Source organism: Danio rerio, chromosome 24, assembly GCF_052040795.2.
Source record: "Danio rerio strain M-AB ecotype USA chromosome 24, GRCz13ab, whole genome shotgun sequence".
In the NCBI taxonomy this organism is placed as follows: domain Eukaryota; kingdom Metazoa; phylum Chordata; class Actinopteri; order Cypriniformes; family Danionidae; genus Danio; species Danio rerio.
Genome location: NC_141044.1, coordinates 43,082,487 through 43,101,242, shown reverse-complemented (window position 1 = coordinate 43,101,242; position 18,756 = coordinate 43,082,487). Strand labels below are relative to the sequence as shown.

Below are 18,756 nucleotides of genomic sequence, written 5' to 3'. Positions count from 1 at the left end.
GGTGGATAGACAGATATAAAGAGCTATGGGAAGCATTAAGAGCACTGTTTTATCAGACTAAATAGATGTTAGGCTTCTGTTATAATGCTGCTCTGTGTACAGTAAAATAATTTAACTCATTCTGAAGGTAAAATGTTGATATTGCATTGAACATGTCTGAAAACATGGCACCTTTGTTGTGACTTTATGCAAAAAATACTTTAAACTACAATATTTGTCATGAGTAGTTAACAGAATATAACAAATATACATTTAAAGCAAACACGTAACTATAAATTGTACAATGGAACTGTCATGAATTGTCAAGTGGTATTTGGATGGATGGATGGGTAGATAGAATAATAGATCGAACAACAGATAGATAGATAGATAGATAGATAGATAGATAGATAGATAGATAGATGGATGGATGGATGGATGGATGGATGGATGGATGGATGGATGGATGGATGGATGGATGGATGGATGGATGGATGGATGGATGGATGGATGGATGGATGGATAGATAGATAGATAGATAGATAGATAGATAGATAGATAGATAGATAGATAGATAGATAGATAGATAGATAGATAGATAGATAGATAGATAGATAGATAGATAGATAGATAGATAGATAGATAGATAGATAGAAAGATAGATAGATAGATAGATAGATAGATAGATAGATAGATAGATAGATAGATAGATAGATAGATAGATAGATAGATAGATAGATAGATAGATAGATAGATAGATAGATGTATAAATGTATGGATGTATGGATGGATGGATGGAAAACAGACAGACTGACAGGCAAGCAGGCAGACAGACAGATAGATGGATGTATGGATGACTGGATGGATGTATGGATGTATGGATGACTGAATGGATGGATGGATGGATGGATGGATAGATAGATAGATAGATAGATAGATAGATAGATAGATAGATAGATAGATAGATAGATAGATAGATAGATAGATAGATAGATAGATAGATAGATGGATGGATGGATAGATGATGGATGGATGGATGGATGCATGGATAGATGGAGGGATAGATAGATAGATAGATAGATAGATAGATAGATAGATAGATAGATAGATAGATAGATAGATAGATAGATAGATAGATAGATAGATAGATGGATGGATGGATAGATGATGGATGGATGGATGGATGCATGGATAGATGGAGGGATAGATAGATAGATAGATAGATAGATAGATAGATAGATAGATAGATAGATAGATAGATAGATAGATAGATAGATAGATAGATAGATAGATAGATAGATAGATAGATAGATAGATAGATAGTTAGAGATAGATAGATAGATAGATAGATAGATAGATAGATAGATAGATAGATAGATAGATAGATAGATAGATAGATAGATAGATAGATAGATAGATAGATAGATTCTCCTTGTGCTCTTTGATGTTCGTGTCTGATTTCTGCATATTGAATCATTCAAACTCCTGGCTGATTATAATATTTCTCCTGCACAGCAGATCAGACTCGCTTACAGACACCGTGAAAGAAAGGAGCATTTGAATGGAATAAAGTGAACTCATCTTCGTCTTTTATCTGTGAGGAAGGAACAAGTCGTGTCTCTAGAGAAAACAGAACAATGCATTTGGCAAAGCGGAACACCTGAAAGACAATGGCAGAGGAAACAGCAAATCCTCTTTGTGTGGCTTTAACGAGGGCGAGAGCGAATCTGGCTAATTGCACGTGTGTGTTGGAAGGTATTATACAGGTGTTACTAGGTTATTTCTCCTGCCAGCTGGTCTTCTAGAGGTTAATTAGAGCTGTGGTAAAAAAGAATTTGGGAAATTGATTCTCTATTGATTATGAGTTTTCATAATGCATCACGATATTCTCGATTGGAATCAATTCAGAAGCTGGTTTTTAACAACCGATGGCCCTTTAGGTTAGTTTTTAACAGCAGACGAAGTTCTAGCCTAGCTTTTTAACAGCAGATGGCGCTCTAGGCTAGTTTTTAAACAGCAAAAGGTGTTCTAGCCTAGCTTTTTAACAGCAGATGGTGCTCTAGGCTAGTTTTAACCAGTAGACAGCGATCTAGCCTAGCTTTTAACAGCAGACGGTGGTCTATGCTAGTTTTTAACAGTAGACAGCGCTCTAGGCTAGTTTAACAGCAGATGGCGCTCTAGGCTAGCTTTTAACAGCAGATGGTGTTCTATGCTAGTTTAACAGTAGACAGCGCTATAGGCAAGTTTTTGACAGCAGACGGCGCTCTAGGCTAGTTTTAACAGCAGATGGTGCTCTATGCTAGTTTTAATAGTAGACAGCGCTCTAGGCTAGTTAAACAGCAGATGGCGCTCTAGACTAGTTTTTAACAGCAGATGGTGCACTATGCTAGTCTAACAGTAGACAGCGCTCTAGGCTAGTTTTAACAGCAGATGGCGCTCTAGGCTAGTTTTTACAGCAGACAGTGTTCTATGTTAATTTGTAACAGCAGATGGTGCTCAAAGCTAGTTTTTGAAAGCAGACGGAGCTCAAGGCTTCTTTTTAACAGCAGATGTCGCTCTAGGTGAGTTTTTAACAGCAGATGTCGCTATAAGCTAGTTTTTAACATCAGACGGAGCTCAAGGCTAGTTTTTCACAGCAGATGTCGCTCTAGGCTAATTTTTAATTGCAGACAGCATTCTAGCCTAGGTTTTTAAAAGCAGAAGGTGCTCTATGCTAGTTTTTTTTAACAGCAGATAGCGCTTCAGGCTAGTTTTTAAGGCCAGAGAAGGCTCTAGGCTAGGTTTTTACCAGAAGACAGCACACTAGGGTAGTTTTTAAAAGCAGATAATGTTCTATGTTAATTTATAACAGTAGATGGTGCATTAGGCTTGTTGTAAACATCAAGCGGTACTCTAGGCTAGCTTTTTAACAGCAGATAGTGTTCTATGTTTATTTGTAACAGCAGATGGCGCTCTAGGCTAGTTTTTTTTACAGCAGACGGTGCTCAAGGCTAGTTTTTAACAGCAGATGTCGCTCTAGGCAAGTTTTCAACAGCAAACGGCGCTCTAGGCTAGTTTTTAACACTGGACGGCACTCTAGGCTAGTTTTTTAAAGCGGATGGCACTCTAGGCTAGTTTTTCACATCAGGTGGTGCTCTAGGCTAGTTTTAACAGCAAACAGCGCTCTAGGCTAGTTTTTAACAGCAAATGGCGCTTTAGACTAGTTTCCACAGCAGATGGCGCTCTAGGCTAGTTTTTAACAGCAGATGGTGTTCAAGGCTAGTTTTTAACAGCAGATGGCGCTCTATACTAGTTTTTAACAGCAAATGGCGCTTTAGGCTAGTTTCCACAGCAGATGGCGCTCTAGGCTAGTTTTTAACAGCAGATGGTGTTCAAGGCTAGTTTTTAACAGCAGATGGCGCTCTATACTAGTTTTTAACAGCAAATGGCGCTTTAGGCTAGTTTCCACAGCAGATGGCGCTCTAGGCTAGTTTTTAACAGCACATGTTGCTCTAGGCACGTTTTCAACAGCAGATGGCGCTCTAGGCTAGTTTCCACTTCATATGGCGCTCTAAGAAGATTTTTAATTGCAGACAGCATTCTAGACTAGTTTGTGTAAAAGCATATGACGCTATATGCTAGTTTTTAACAATAGTAGGCACTCTAGGCTAGCTTTTAAAAGCAGATGGCACCCTAGGCTAGTTTTTAACATGAGATGTAGCTTTAAGCTAGTTTTTAACAGCAAACGGTGCTCTAGGCTAGTTTTTAACAGCAAACGGTGCTCTAGGCTAGTTTTTAACAGCAGATGGCACTCTAGGCTAGTTTTTAACAGCAGATGGCACTCTAGGCTAGCTTTTAACAGCAGATGGTGCTGTAGGCTGATTTTTAACAGCAGATTGTTTTTTTTTAGCAGATGGCGCTTTATGCTAGTTTTTAACTGTGATTGGTGTTGTAGACTAGTTTTAGGACTCTAGGCTAGGTTTTAGCAGCAGACAGTGCGCTACGCTAGTTTTTAAAGCCAGAGAGTCCTCTAGGCTAGTTTTTAACAGAAGATGGTCTTCTAGACTAGTTTTTTTTTTTTAAGTAGACAGTATTTTAGGCTAGTTTTTAAAAATAGATGTCGCTCTATGCTAGTTTTTAACAGCGAATGGCGCACTATGCTAGTTTTTTTAACAGCAGACGGCGCTTAAGGGTAGTTTTTAACAGCAGACGGCGCTCAAGGCTAGTTTTTACATCGAATGGCCAAATCGATTTCTCAAACTATTTTTCACCACAGCTGTAAACTTGAGAAAAGTGGCTAAAATAGTATAACAGACTGTTAGATGCAATCTCACACCATACAACAGCCATATGTGCAATGCAAAACAGCAGGCAGGCAAACGTGTAAACAGCTGAGTTAAATATAATCACCAAAGTCTCAAAGGCAACTAAACTCATTGCTTCAACTTGTGTGACAAATAGTGCAGTTATTTTAGATTACAAGATTCTTTATAACTCCGACATGTAAATAATGTAATGCACACTAATATCAGTGCACATCTATTGCAGTAGATGTTTGTGTCAGAGTTTGTGCACTTGAGAACAGGACCATCAGAAAGGTTGAATGGGAGAAGACAAAGACGAATGGACACCTGTACCACGGTGAAATTTAATCACACCAACTCCTGACAGTGTGCCGATAAGACTGTGATCTCTCCAGCTCACCATTACAGAGAGAGAGAGAGAGAGAGAGAAAGAGAAAGAGAGAGAGAGCATAGCAACTACTCTGCATCCCAGAATACTGGCAGAAGTAGACCATGACAACTCAGCAGCGATGTGACAGTAAACCAGGCGATGGAAAAACACAACTTTATATAGAAAACTATAAATACACCACCTTAACGCTGTGCAGAGTTCAGTGCGGTGGGGGAATGTGCATCTTAAACTCTTCTCAGATGCTCCTGTTAAAAGACTTTCTATAAAATCAAAAGACTTTCTGTTTAAAATGCTACAATTAAAAGAAGGTGAGGATGGAAGAAGAACAGATAGATGGATGGATAAATGGAGGGAGGGAGGGACGGACGGACGGACGGACGGACAGACAGACATAGATAGATAGATAGATAGATAGATAGATAGATAGATAGATAGATAGATAGATAGATAGATAGATAGATAGATAGATAGATAGATAGATAGATAGATAGATAGATAGATAGATAGATAGATAGATAGATATTTAGTTTAGTTTTTTATGTTTTAGATTTAGTTTGTTTATTTGTATACAAAGTTTTATTCTATAACGGAGAGAAGATTTCTTCAACACATTTCTAAACATAAAAGTTTTAATAACTCATTTTTAATAACTGATTTATTTTATGTTTGCCATGATGACAGTAAATAATATTTGACAAGATATTCTTCAAGACACTTCTATACAGCTTAAAGTGACGATTAACTAGATTAATTAGGTTAACTAGGCAGGTTAGGGTAATTAGGCAAGTTATTGTATAATGATCTTTTTTTCTGTAGACTATCCAAAAATATATAGCTTAACGGGGCTAATAATATTGACCTTAAAATGGTGTTTAAAAAAATAAAAACTATTCTAGCTTTATTCTAGCCAAAATAAAACAAATAAGAGTTTCTCCAGAAGAAAAAATATTATCAGACATACTGTGAACATTTCCTTGCTCTGGTAAACATCATTTGGGAAATATTGTAAAAAATATATTTAAAAAAATGTATATATATGCATAAGATATTAAAAGTGTATAAAAATGTAAATATCTATGTAACAAAATTGTTTTGTATATATTGTTTCTATGTATATGTGTGTTACACACATACACACACACACACACACACACACACACACACACACACAAATAGAGCTCAGCATAACTGTGTACACCCCATTTTGGAAATGTATATGAATATTTTTATCCATTTCACAGTGAACATAGGCAATGTATGTGGATAGATTTAAACAAAACAGATTTATAAAACAGATATATTTATTAAAATTGTATTTTAGTCACTAAACATATTTAGAAATTGAAAGATAATACAATTAAATTCAAACAAAATAATGCAAAAAATAATTACAACCTACAAAAATTTTATTTTTTGTATTTTTTGTTATGATTTATTTGCACAAATATAATATAGTATAGCTTCCTATGAAAAATATTAAATTAAAAGACATACTTGTGAGGGGTGTACCTATATATGCTGAGCACTGCATATTATGACATTGTCATATATTATGACAAATCACCCTTAAAGTTGTTCAAATCATGTCAAAACACACTTTTATTTAGGATGAGATTAATCGCAAATAATCTTTGCCCAGTATTACTCAAAATATATTAACAGTTTTGTATCTATACAATTATTATTATATTCCTTTTTTACTCAGGATGCAGAACCATTGATCAATATATTGACAGACTGACTAATCTGACTGAAAGTCATTACAATAAATAATGATGGGATAGACAAAGATATAGACAGATAAATGATGTGAAGTGATGGAGTCAATGTTGTAAGAGGTCTCTCTATTTCTCTCTCTCTCTCTCTCTCTCTCTCTCTCTCTCTCGGGACCGGGTCTCACCGGCAGTGTCTTCAGCAGTTGCCACAGTGATGCTTGTGTTTGCTGTTGTTCTCTATTGGCCTCTAGAAATGTCTCTTTAAAATCATCTTTGGTTCTGACCTCACTTGTCAAAGACGCCGGTGCACAAACATCACAATAGGTGTGCCATATCACCTGTGAATGCACCTGCGGGACTCATGCACGGGCCTACTTTATTTTCGGGTTATTGTTTTGCTGCAGCTATTGTTCTCATCTGATGTTTCATCTCATGCACTGAACACAGGAGAAAAAACATTCAGTTTTTAATATTCGGGTGAGATATCACATTCGTGTTTGTCGACAACAAGAGGCACACGATGTTCTTTTTTGAACTGGTATAGCGTGAGACATCAAGGCTAGAGAAACAGATCCAAGCCATCTGGAGAGAAATGCTGAAGGAGAAGCATACGGTCAGTGCGTTGACCACGCTTACAGAATCACACTTTTGAAGGATGCTTGCTCTTTAATACCTCCAAAGCACTTCTCAAAGGCTTCAGATGGGTTTTGATGGAAGGTTTTAAATTATTTAAAGCGCCCCAAGGGAGAGACGCGGCTTCTTGAAAGAGGAAGGGTAGTGGTAAGGTTAAGATGGAAAGTGAAAACATATCGATTTCTGTCACATCTGACCGAATGATCCAAACCAGATTTGATTCATGGCATCGTTCACAATCATTTCTGAGACTTTTGAGTTTTCATTATCAACTAAATGCTCATTAAATATTCAGTTAATAGGTATTATGTGAGTGTGATGTTCTAATGCTTGACCCTAAACCAATTCATATGGACCATTAACACAAAAGTTAAACATATTTTAAAACAGATTTATGCATTATCTGAAAGTAAATAAATAATATTTACCTAGATGTGTGGTTTGTTATGTCAATATTTGGCAGATATACAACTATTTGAATATCTGAGGATACAGATAATGTAATTATTGAGAAAATCACCTTTAAAACTATTCAAATGAATCTCTTAATGCATATTACTAATCTAAAATGATGCTTTTATTTAATTACAGTAGTCCAATTTACAAAACATCTTCATGGAACATGATCTTAATAATTTTCTACTGATTTTTTTGCATTAAAAAGTAATCAAGAAAGACGTATTTCTGCCTCCTGATGAAAAAATACACATGAAACTTAACTTTTGTGGGCCATGGATGGTCACATATTGATGTTTAGATCATTCTTCAGGAAATGTGTGACTGCTGAATATGCAGTATTAATGTTTAGAAGTAAATTAGGGATTGACATATTATACTCCAATGTTTTTAAGAATCTTTGACAATGCTCACATCTGAAATAATCAATGGAGGATTGTCAACTCTGCAGTTCCATAGGGATAAATGTGCCATTAATGCACATGGAGCTGTAATATCAATGCATGCAACAGTAAATGCTATTTGTTTCCGCATTAGTACTCATTGATGTCACCTCAAGCTGAAAATGTAACATAAAAATAGGGTACATCCTGATACAGAAGCATACCTGTCAACATTGGGATGTGAAAGTAAGGGATATGCCCACCATAATAAGCGATCCCCCCCCCAAAAAAAATCCCCAAATTACTATAAGTTCATTTGGAGCTGTTTCAGTGTAAATAAACAGTTAAATGATCAGTAATATGTTTTATTATTATTATTTACAAAAGAAAAAATAAATAGTATACATTAGCAGCAAATACATTAACAAACATTTCAGTTTATTAAAATTAGTTATTATAAAGAAATAGAATCAAGCTATCATATCTCATTAGCTGTTTCTTCACTGTATAACTTACACATTCTGATTAAAGAGCAACCAATGAATCTCTTATTTATTTAGATTTTTTTTTGTTTAATTACATTAAATAACAGGTGTCACTTTAATAATGCACACATCTACCATTATAATAAAAACATTTGATTGCTTTCCTAACTTTTTAATCCTCATTTAGGAGCATTAGTTGTGTTGGAAAAAAAACCCCACCAAGATCAACATCTTTAGATGTTATCATCATTAATTATATGTATATGTCTGTTTAAACATGCACCCAAAGGCCAGACTTTCTCTCCGCTTTAAATCGCGTGTACAGAATCCGTTTGGGTAAAAGCATCTATTTATCACTATGCAGCGTGTCAGCTGACAGTCATGCACCACTATATGACTGAATATTGAGGATTTCATATGAAGGGGAGACGGCGCCTGTAATGATAAGGAAAGGAATCCCGACGTTTTTATGTTTATTTCAAAGTGTTTTCATGCCTAAACAAAGTGAAAGCACAGAACAGACTCACATTTAAGAGCGAGGGTGGCCCCTGGTGGTTTGGCAGTATGGGTTGCGTAAAGGGAGGCTCGGCTCTTTAATGTTTATTTGCCACCCTTCAAAGAAAGACTGAAAATACGGGAGAAATATGGGAAAATACCTTTACGGGATGATAGCGGGATAGAACTGTAAAATACGGGAGAATCCTGGGAAAAACGAGGGAGTTGACAGGTATGCAGAAGGTCTCTCATTATATTAGCATACTGTGTACTGCATATTATCCACATACAATATACAGGTTATTATTACAATGAGTATTAGATTAACTAACTGCTTGTTAAAAAATCATCTGAAAGGCATTATATGAGTATTATATTCAAATGCTTGATCCTATATCAATTTAGATTTATATGTGCCAAAACTGGGCGCAGTAGGTACTGCTGTCACCTCACAGCATGAAGGTTGCTGGGTCGCTGGTTCGAACCTCGGCTCAGATTTCTGTGTGGAGTTTGCATGTTCTTCCTGCCTTCGCGTGGGTTTATTCCCGGTGCTCCGGTTTCCCCCACAGTCCAAACACATGCGGTGCAGGTGAATTGAGTAGGCTAAATTGTCCGTAGTGTATGAGTGTGTGTGTGAATGTGTGTGTGTGGATGTTTCCCAGAGATGGGTTGCGGCTGGAAGGGCATCCGCTGCGTAAAAACTTGCTGGATAAGTTGGCGGTTCATTCCGCTGTGGCGACCCCGGATTAATAAAGGGACTAAGCAGACAAGAAAATTAATGAATGAATGAATGAATGAATGAATGTGCCAAAACTTTCTTCGGGTAAACAAAGAGAAAAATTAAGTATTTGCATTTGTAAACAGAGATGAGGTTTATTAAGGTGAATGTGTACCTTTCAAAGCAGTTAGTAAATCATCTCAAAAACATTGCAAGAATTAGATGCTTTGTTTCCAGTGAGGACTTAGAGAAACTTGTTCATGCTTTTATCAGCAGCAGGATAGATTACTGTAATGGCCTCCTCATGGCCTTCACAAAAAGACAGTTAGACGGCTCATCCAGAATGCTGCTGCAAGGATTCTGACCAGAAGCAGAAAATCAGAGCACATCACACCGGTCCTCAGGTCTTTACACTGGCTCCCAGTAACATTCAGAATAGATTTTAAAGTATTACTACCTGTCTATAATTCACTAAATGGCATATGAACGTCATATATTACAGAAATGCGCACTGAATACAAACCCAACAGATCACTCAGATCAAGGAAATTAGAAATTCCAAGAGTCAAAGCAGGGTGAATCAGCTTTCAGCTACTACCCCCGATCTGAAGAGAGGAAGGGCATAGTTTTAATGTAAAACAGGTAGCACCTATGTCTGCAGCCGGCAATTCTTTCTGGATGATTACAGTGGTGGCTGAGTCGTTCGCCGCCTGAAGAGTGGTGTTGTCCCGAGCTTATTCCCTTGGAACAACTTTACAGCTCCTTTGAGAAGGGAGTGAGTATAAGACAGAACCTACGAACGTCAGTCTAAACAGCTATGCTGTGAAGATAGCTACACGGTGGCTAGGCAGCAAGGATGGATCACGACTACGTGACACACCCACCTGCATTGAGGTAAAGTTGGTTTTATATTCACACATTCCTTCATTTAGAAGTCTCTATATTATTTACCATGTTACTTTGAATATTCGAACGAAATTACGATGCAAACATGACTTAAAAACAACGTTAACACTGGTTATTTGACTGTGAACAATGCCGTACTTTGATAGTCATTGGCTGCTAATATGATTTCGCTATTTAGAATTTGCAAATAATACTTTAAAGAAATTATATTGTTAAAGGGAAAGTCTGAATGTGCAAATATAAAACCAACTTTACCACTATCCCACCTGCAGTTAAGATTGTTCATAGTGTATTTAGTTAACGCTAGTCACCTGTGTGTACCGTTATGCATATCTACCTGAACAAATTAATGTTAATAATATAAGCTGTTCACGAAACTCAACTAATAAAATAAAATATATTTTTTTAATAATGAAACAATTTATTGCTGTGACATCTAGTAAATACATGACGTTTTATCATACTAGCATGTGTGGAAGTATTTAAAACAAATGTGTTACAACTGGCCCTGTGTTTGGTTCTGCCCCGCTCTCCCCTATTTTAATTGCATGTATTTAATTAATTATTTAATTAACTTCGGAAGACAACTCAGGCTCGCCGAAAACACTCCAGCTGCCTTTTCTCCGCCAAAAAACTCATACCGGAACTGGGTTTACACGTTGTTGACGTACTTCCGGTTTTTGCGTAAAAGGTCTATTGTGTGAATGTCTAAATTGCACTATTATTGATGTAGAAGCAAATTTGGAATTGGCATATAGCTGCAATATTACTCACAAAAATATTCTTATGCTGAAGATAGTATTTGTTATCAGGTGATCAATGGAGGATTGTCAACCACAATTCCACAGGGATAAGCGTCCCATTATTCCTCATGGAGCTGAAACATCAATGCATGTCATAGAAAATGCTCGTTTTTTTGCAGTGTTACTCATTGATGTCACCTCCGGCACAAAAACATCACAAGCTGCTTCAGTAAACAAAACAATTCCAGTCGGAGACAGATGAAATGAAGACTGATCAGCTCTTTACGTTTGTGGAGTACGCTTGAGTAAGACAATTCAGATCTGACATTTTCTCCTGCATAAATCTCCATTCCTCTTAGGCCAGCAAATGCATTGTGGACATTGAGGCACATTCACGTCTTAGAACTTTAAATCATATGATAACGAAGATGTAAGAATACAAGCTGATTAATTTTAACTCAGCTGCTGCTACCTGCAACAACAATGACTGTGTTTACTCAGAAATGTGTTTACCTGGATAATCACTACTTGCTGAAATGTGTAGAAATAAACTGTGCAATTCTGCAAAAATTAATATATTGCATGAATACCATCATACTTAAGTCTGATTTACTATGGTATTTACATGGTTCTCAAAGGCATTTGAAAATATATAACACTGTAAAGAGTCTTTTTTGTGATTGTCAGAGTTTTTACCAGATCTAATCATTAAAAATCCACTCAAGTGATTACACACAGGAATAACCTTTTACTACAAAAACACAGTTCAACCAAGGTACATATCCAAATAAAATACTGACTTAACATGGTTTACCCACTCATTTATAATAGGCATTGTAAATTGCATTACAGATTGTGAAAAATCGACAACCCACAGCAATTACTATTCTAACATCTAGAAATACTGAAGGTTGTTAAAATAAATATCATTATGTCAGCATATATGAACCTTTACTATCATACTTCAGTCTCATTTACCATGGTATTTACATAGTTCTCAAAGGTTGTTGCAAGAAAATCACACTGTAATGAGTCCTAATGTGATCGAACTGTTAAAATCCACTCAGGTGATATCTGACAGGAATAACAAGTTACACAGTTCAACCAAGGTACATGTCCAAATAAAATACACATAAAATTGTGTAAATAAACATGAAACTTTCTCTGACTTAATGGGTTTTACTTACTCATTTATAATAGGCATTGTAAATAGCATTAAACAGTGTGGATAATCGAAAAAGCACAACAGTTACTAGTTAAGATATACTGAAGGTTGTTAAGTTATATCATTATGTCAGCATATTTAATGCAAAACTATCATACTTCAGTCTCATTTACCATGGCATAATCATGGTTTTCCAAGGTTTTTGAAAGTATATAACAATGTAAAGAGTCTTAATGTGATTACTAATAATATGTGATTTCTGTACCTCAAAAAAAAAAAAACAGTTCAACCAAGGTTAATGCCTGAAAGAAATCAAAGTAAATTAGTGTAAATAAACATGAACCTACTCTGATTTAATGGTTTATGCCTACTCAATCATAACGGGCATTGTAAAAAAGCATTAGACAGTGTGGATTATCGACAATGCACAATTACTATTTAACATCATAAAAATTGCTGAAGGCTGTTAAAATATCTCATTATGTCAACATATTACTATATGAAGCTATACTATCAAATTTCAGTGTCATTTACCATGGTATTTCCATGGTTTTCCGAGGTTTTTGAGAGTATATCACACTGTAAAGAGTCATGAGGTGATCTAACCATTAAAATCCACTCAGGTGATTTCTGACAGGAACAAACATTTACCTCAAAATACGGTTCAACCAAGGTACATGTCCAAACAAAATACACGTAAAACAGTGTAAATAAACATGATGGACATTGTAAATAGCATTAGACAGTGTGGATTATCGACAATAAACAATTACTATTTAACATCTAAAAATTACTGAAGGCTGTTAAAATATCTTATCATGTCAACATTTTACTATATGAAGCTATACTATCAAATTTCAGTGTCATTTACCATGGTATTCCCATAGTTTAAAAGGGTTTTTGAGAGTATATCACACTGTAAAGAGTCATGATGTGATCTAACCGTTAAAATCCCCTCAGGTGATTTCTGACAGGAATAAACATTTACCTCAAAATACGGTTCAACAAAGGTACATGTCCAAACAAAATACACGTAAAACAGTGTAAATAAGCATGATGGACATTGTAAATAGCATTAGACAGTGTGGATAATTGACAATACACAATAATTACTATTCTAACACATGAAAAATCTGAAGGTTGTTGTATATCATGTCAGCATATTTTATGCCAAGCCATGCTATCATACTTCAGTCTCATTTACCATGGAATTTACATGGTTTTCTGAGGTTTTTGAGAGTATATCAGGGTCATAATGTGATCACACAGGTGACAGAAATAACAAGTTACCTCAAAACAAAGTTTAGCCAAATTATTACATGTCCAAATAAAATACACGTGAAATAAAGTAAATAACTTAAACATTCACTGACTTAATGGGGTTTATTTACTCATTCATAATGGGCATTGTAAATAGCATTATAAAGTGGATAATCGACAATGTACAATTAATATTCAACATCTAAAAATACTGAAGGCTGTTAAAATATCTCATTATGTCAGCATATTATTAATATAGTCTCATACTTTAGTCTCATTTACCATGACATTTACATGGTTTAAGGTTTTGGCAAGAATATTACACAGTAAAGAGTCCTAATGGGATTTAACCGTTAAGATTTAACCGTTTAAATGTAACCGTTAAAATCCACGCAGGTGTTTTCTAAAAGGCATAAAGATTTACCTTAAAACACGGTTCAACCAAGGTAACATCCAAATAAATACCGCTAAAATAGCGTAAATAACCACGAACTTACTCTGACTTTCGAATTTCCTGATGATGGTGTCGAGGAAAGTGTTTTGCGGCGCGACGTGTCCTCTTCGCACCGGCATCCTCGGAGTCCCGCGGAGAGTCCGGAGCTCAGGCTGACCTTCGCGCCACTCTCAGCACTCTTTCCGCGCTCTGGAGAACTTCATCAGACGCGCGTGCGGGAACGCCGAGCGATGCGTGTATCCAAACAACACTTTCCCAAACTCAAATCGTGTTCTCTTTGCGTCGCGTAATCCCTTAAATGTGGTCTCGTGGACTCATTTACTTCGTGACATGTGGGACGCTGAACTCTGCGTGTGTGCCTGAAGCGCTATCACCTCATTTCAGCATCGCCGCGTCTTCGGGTATCCCCTTTGTCCAATTAAAGCTCTTCTCTTCTTTTATTCGGCGAAGAAATAAGGGTACTTCGAAGAAAAGAGATGCGTATTGTGGCTCCGCGCGCTCCTCCCGTTTCGATGGAGACCAACAACAACTAACATTAACATAAGGCAGCGTCAAATACTGGTAAACTTAATTACGCACTCGAGCAGGACTATAAACTACTGTGATTTTGAAGCGAATAAACTATTGAGGATTTATTAAATAAAGAGTTTCATTTAATTCCGTGGTGGCGCTGCTTTCGCAGGTGTCGAACCCGTGATGTCGTCACGCCTCAGGCTTTTTTTTGTGGAAATGCACACAAATCACGGGATGCAAATGAGAGAAAGGCTTAGATAATTCCCGATTATTCCCACGAGCGTCATGAGCGGTGGTTTCGGACTCCATGCGCTTTGTTTTGCACCTTCGGCGGTGTCGCGCTGTCAGACTGTACATGATACGTCACCGTCGATGCACGCGCGCGGACGTGGGGTTTCCCTGCGCCGTCACGCGCGCGCAGACAAAAGGCGCTCCTCGTGGACGCAACAACAATACTATGCATTTACGCGGAGGCTTTTAAAGTAAAAACAACAATAAGACTACTTAATCATAATTAGCACAATAACCCAAATGCGGGGAGTTTTGCGTTTTATCCGAAATGTCTTTTCTCGGGGTTTGTTTGGGTGCGTAAAATTGGCTTCACAAGGGGGCGCGGCGCTTTTTTCCCTCTCCCTTATTTAGTATGACTGTCTTTGAAGAGTCCCAGCAGTGAGATCTTCCAGCCTCCTCCCCATCACACAGCCCTCCATTCACACACATCACACACGAGGTTCACAAGGTGGACATGCAAAACATAAAGGCGTTTTCTAACTAAAAACACATTCATTATAGAATAATGCTGCTGATGAGTTTAGGTTAATTGCCGGAATAGAATTGTAATATTAATGCAGTTCATTGCACATTCTCAAGTTTTGAATCTGAATCTTGAGTTTAACATCAAAAATCATAACCTGAACGATAACAAGAAATTGAGCACATTTTAAAATAATTATCTCTCTTTTGTTTGGAAAATAATGACTATCATATATGATTATGATGATTTATAGAAGATGCAGACTAAAATGAAAGAAAAACTCATTAATTATGATTATATATATATATATATATATATATATATATATATATATATATATATATATATATATATATATATATATATATATATATATATATACATTGTCATTTAGCAGATGCTTTATCCAATGCGACTTACAAATGAGGACAAAGAAGCAATTTAAACAACTAAGAGCAACAATGAATAAGTGCTGTAGGCAAGTTTCAGGCGTGTAAAGTCTAAGCAAAGCATAAGTAATGTAAGTTTTTTTTTTTTTTTTGAGTACAGTTAGTGGTATTGCCAGAGAGGCAATTGCAGATAAGGAAGGAAAGTGGAGACTAAATAGTTGAGATTTTAGTCGTTTCTTAAAGACAGCGAGTGACTCTGCCGTTCTGATGCAGTTAGGGAGTTCATTCCACCTACTGGGTAGATTGAATGCGAGAGTTCGGGAAAGTGATTTCTTCCTTCTTTGGGATGGAACCACGAGACGACGTTCATTCACAGAACGCAAGTTTCTGGAGGACACATACATCTGCAGAGGTGAGAGCAGATAAGAAGGAGCAAAGCCAGAAGTCGCTTTGTAAGCAATTATCAGAGCTTTGAATTTGATGCGAGCAGCAACTGGCAGCCAGTGCAAACGGATGAGCAGCAGAGGGGGTGGAATTCCGAGAGTTTTCCGGGAGACAGAACAATATGGAAGATGGGTCTGAAATATGGGAGACTCCAGGGGAAAATGGGGGTGTTAGCAGCTTGTTAAGGCTGTCTGTATCATCCACCTTAGTGTTTTTGGGAAGCATATTGAATCACTATAGATTTTACATTCTTCATTTGCGCAATATGTACCTGCCATGTGCATAGGAGGAATGCTGATATGATATATGAAACACAATCGGTTGGCAAATATATTGGGTGCATGTAAATATGACCCTGAAAGAGTCGTGCCTCACCAGCCACAAACCTCACAGCACGTCACCAATATATACTGTTCATTTGCACAATAAAATCCTCCAAAATACAGTAGAATTCAACATATTTGCCTTTTATAATACAAACATTTACTACAAATATTTATTAAAGAAGTCATGTCAACTGAAAAAAAGACCGTCTTTGGCAAATATTAACAATTAGGAATCAACAGCTAATCCAAAGCTTTTCATACAATTTCTTAATATAAAATATTAAAGAGTGAACAGAAATCAATCATAATTTAAAGGCTGTACAGAATAGATCTCGTAGAGCTTCAGGAATTATTAAATAGAAAAGATCCAGTCATATAATGACAAGCTACATAAAGAGCACTGGACGAATACGAGGACGAAGCATCTCTGTCCATTCATCAGTGGCCATTCAGCGTCTCGACAGGTCTCCGCCTGCGGAAAGCAGAAAAGTATGAACAGCAGTGGACATTTTAACCTGGAACCTTGATTCAGACCTTTCTGAAAGTTCACTGTACGCCCTGAGCACAAGCTACAGAGAAAATGCACTCCATTTGCATTTAGTGGCCTGAATCAGAGTCAGTGTTAGTGCCTGACACACCGCAAAGGATGATTTGTTTATTCAGTACTTCAAGTCAATATCTACCTTCATAAATTAAGACCAATTTAACAGAAATGCACACTGACACTGGGTATTAAGTCTTGTTTTGATTTATTATTGTTTTAAAAGATTTATGCATAAACAAGACTCCCATTGGAGTCAGAAAAATGATCTTATTTTCACTTTAAATTAAAATATTGTGATGATCCCAATGGCAGGGGTTTTGCTTCTTATTTTAAACTCACTTAACTCTGATACATTTAGCATCTCGAGTTATGTAAATTGTTTAACTCTAATAATGCATTTTGGTGCATTTTATGCATTAAATGTGTACATTTCTTTAAAAACAAAAAAGAAAGTTTTTAGTACAGGGATGAAAGCTTTCAAATGCTCAAAGACCCCTTTTCAGACTTTTAGCAATTATTTTTAAAAGGTAAAACCATTTATAAAGGTTACACATTTAGACTATAAGTGCAAAAAATACTTTTGTAAAATGATCTATGAACATCAATTTGTGCCAACTGTCAGATATTTAATCTTTGCTTTAGTTAAATGCAGTAATGCCATGTTGAAAACACAGTAGCATTTAAAACTTTACTTTTTTGGTCAAAATCTTTGACTGCAAATGGGCTGTTCTAATACAATTCATTCATTCAGTCATTTTCTTTTTGGCTTTGTGCCTTTATCAATCTGAGGATCAACTTATCCAGCACATGTTTTAAGCAGCGGATGCCCTTCCAGCTGCAACCCATCACTGGAAAACACCCACACTCCCCTTCACACTCATACACTACGGACAGTTTAGCCTACCCAATTCACCTGTACCACATGTCTTTGAACTTGTAGGGGAAACCGGAGCACCCGGAGGAAACCCACTTGAAAGTGGGGAGAACATGCAAACTCCACACAGAAATGCCAACTGACCCAGCCAAGACTCGAACCAGCAACCTTCTTGCTGTGAGGCGACAGTACTACCCACTACGCCAGTGGTTCCCAGACTTTTCAGCCAGCGACCCCCAAAATAACAAAGTCAGTGACTCGCGACCCCCATTTTTCAAAGTGGTTATACTGTAAATATATAAACGTTGCAGACACAACTATAGCCCCATATAAACATGAGCATATTGACAACACATAAATGCAAAATATAATGTTTTTTTTTAGTCATTTATTAATTTAATTACATTTTAATATAAAAATTAAAAGCTGATGGCTGATTTTTGTTTGTATGTTGTTGTTTCTTTAACGCAACTATTAACGATCATCTGTGGGTTATGAATAAAATGTTAATTCAAATAGTTTAAGCAAATTTATTTGAATTTTAGAAATCACCAGGCGACCCCTTGTCATTGTCCCGCGACCCCCCAGGAGGTCCCGCCCCCCACTTTGAGAACCACTGCACTACGCCACTGTGCTCTCCAATATAGTAGTTAAAAATATTAAGTTGTGACCCATGTAAATTGCTTTGAACTAAACAGTCTGCCAAGTGACTGTGAATAATTACAAACAATCCCAACATTACTGTCACAACAACCAGCTAATCTAGCCTATGCAGATCGCTGAAAAACTACAACTACCATGATGCTGTGCACCAATCAACACCTGCTCCAGCTAACAATAATTCGG

At 36.7% G+C, this 18,756-nt stretch overlaps 3 protein-coding genes across 6 annotated transcripts in view; all 3 read right to left on the bottom strand.

The window, feature by feature from the left end:
- The window catches only part of kcnh2b (potassium voltage-gated channel, subfamily H (eag-related), member 2b), a 322,770-nt gene extending 307,838 nt beyond the window's left edge, over window positions 1-14,932 (bottom strand). For both annotated transcript variants that reach the window (XM_087310033.1, XM_087310034.1), the window contains exon 1: window positions 14,110-14,932. In XM_087310033.1, coding sequence (XP_087166159.1) covers window positions 14,110-14,185 — 76 coding nt within the window. In that variant the 5' untranslated portion in view covers window positions 14,186-14,932. The remainder of the gene's footprint in view (window positions 1-14,109) is intronic.
- The window catches only part of katnip (katanin interacting protein), a 1,410,884-nt gene that overhangs the window by 751,602 nt on the left and 640,526 nt on the right, over window positions 1-18,756 (bottom strand). The window lies entirely within an intron of this gene.
- The window catches only part of sspo (SCO-spondin), a 188,443-nt gene continuing 186,304 nt past the window's right edge, over window positions 16,618-18,756 (bottom strand). For all 3 annotated transcript variants that reach the window (XM_087307978.1, NM_001442551.1, XM_087307979.1), the window contains one exon: window positions 16,618-16,964. In XM_087307978.1, coding sequence (XP_087164104.1) covers window positions 16,942-16,964 — 23 coding nt within the window. In that variant the 3' untranslated portion in view covers window positions 16,618-16,941. The remainder of the gene's footprint in view (window positions 16,965-18,756) is intronic.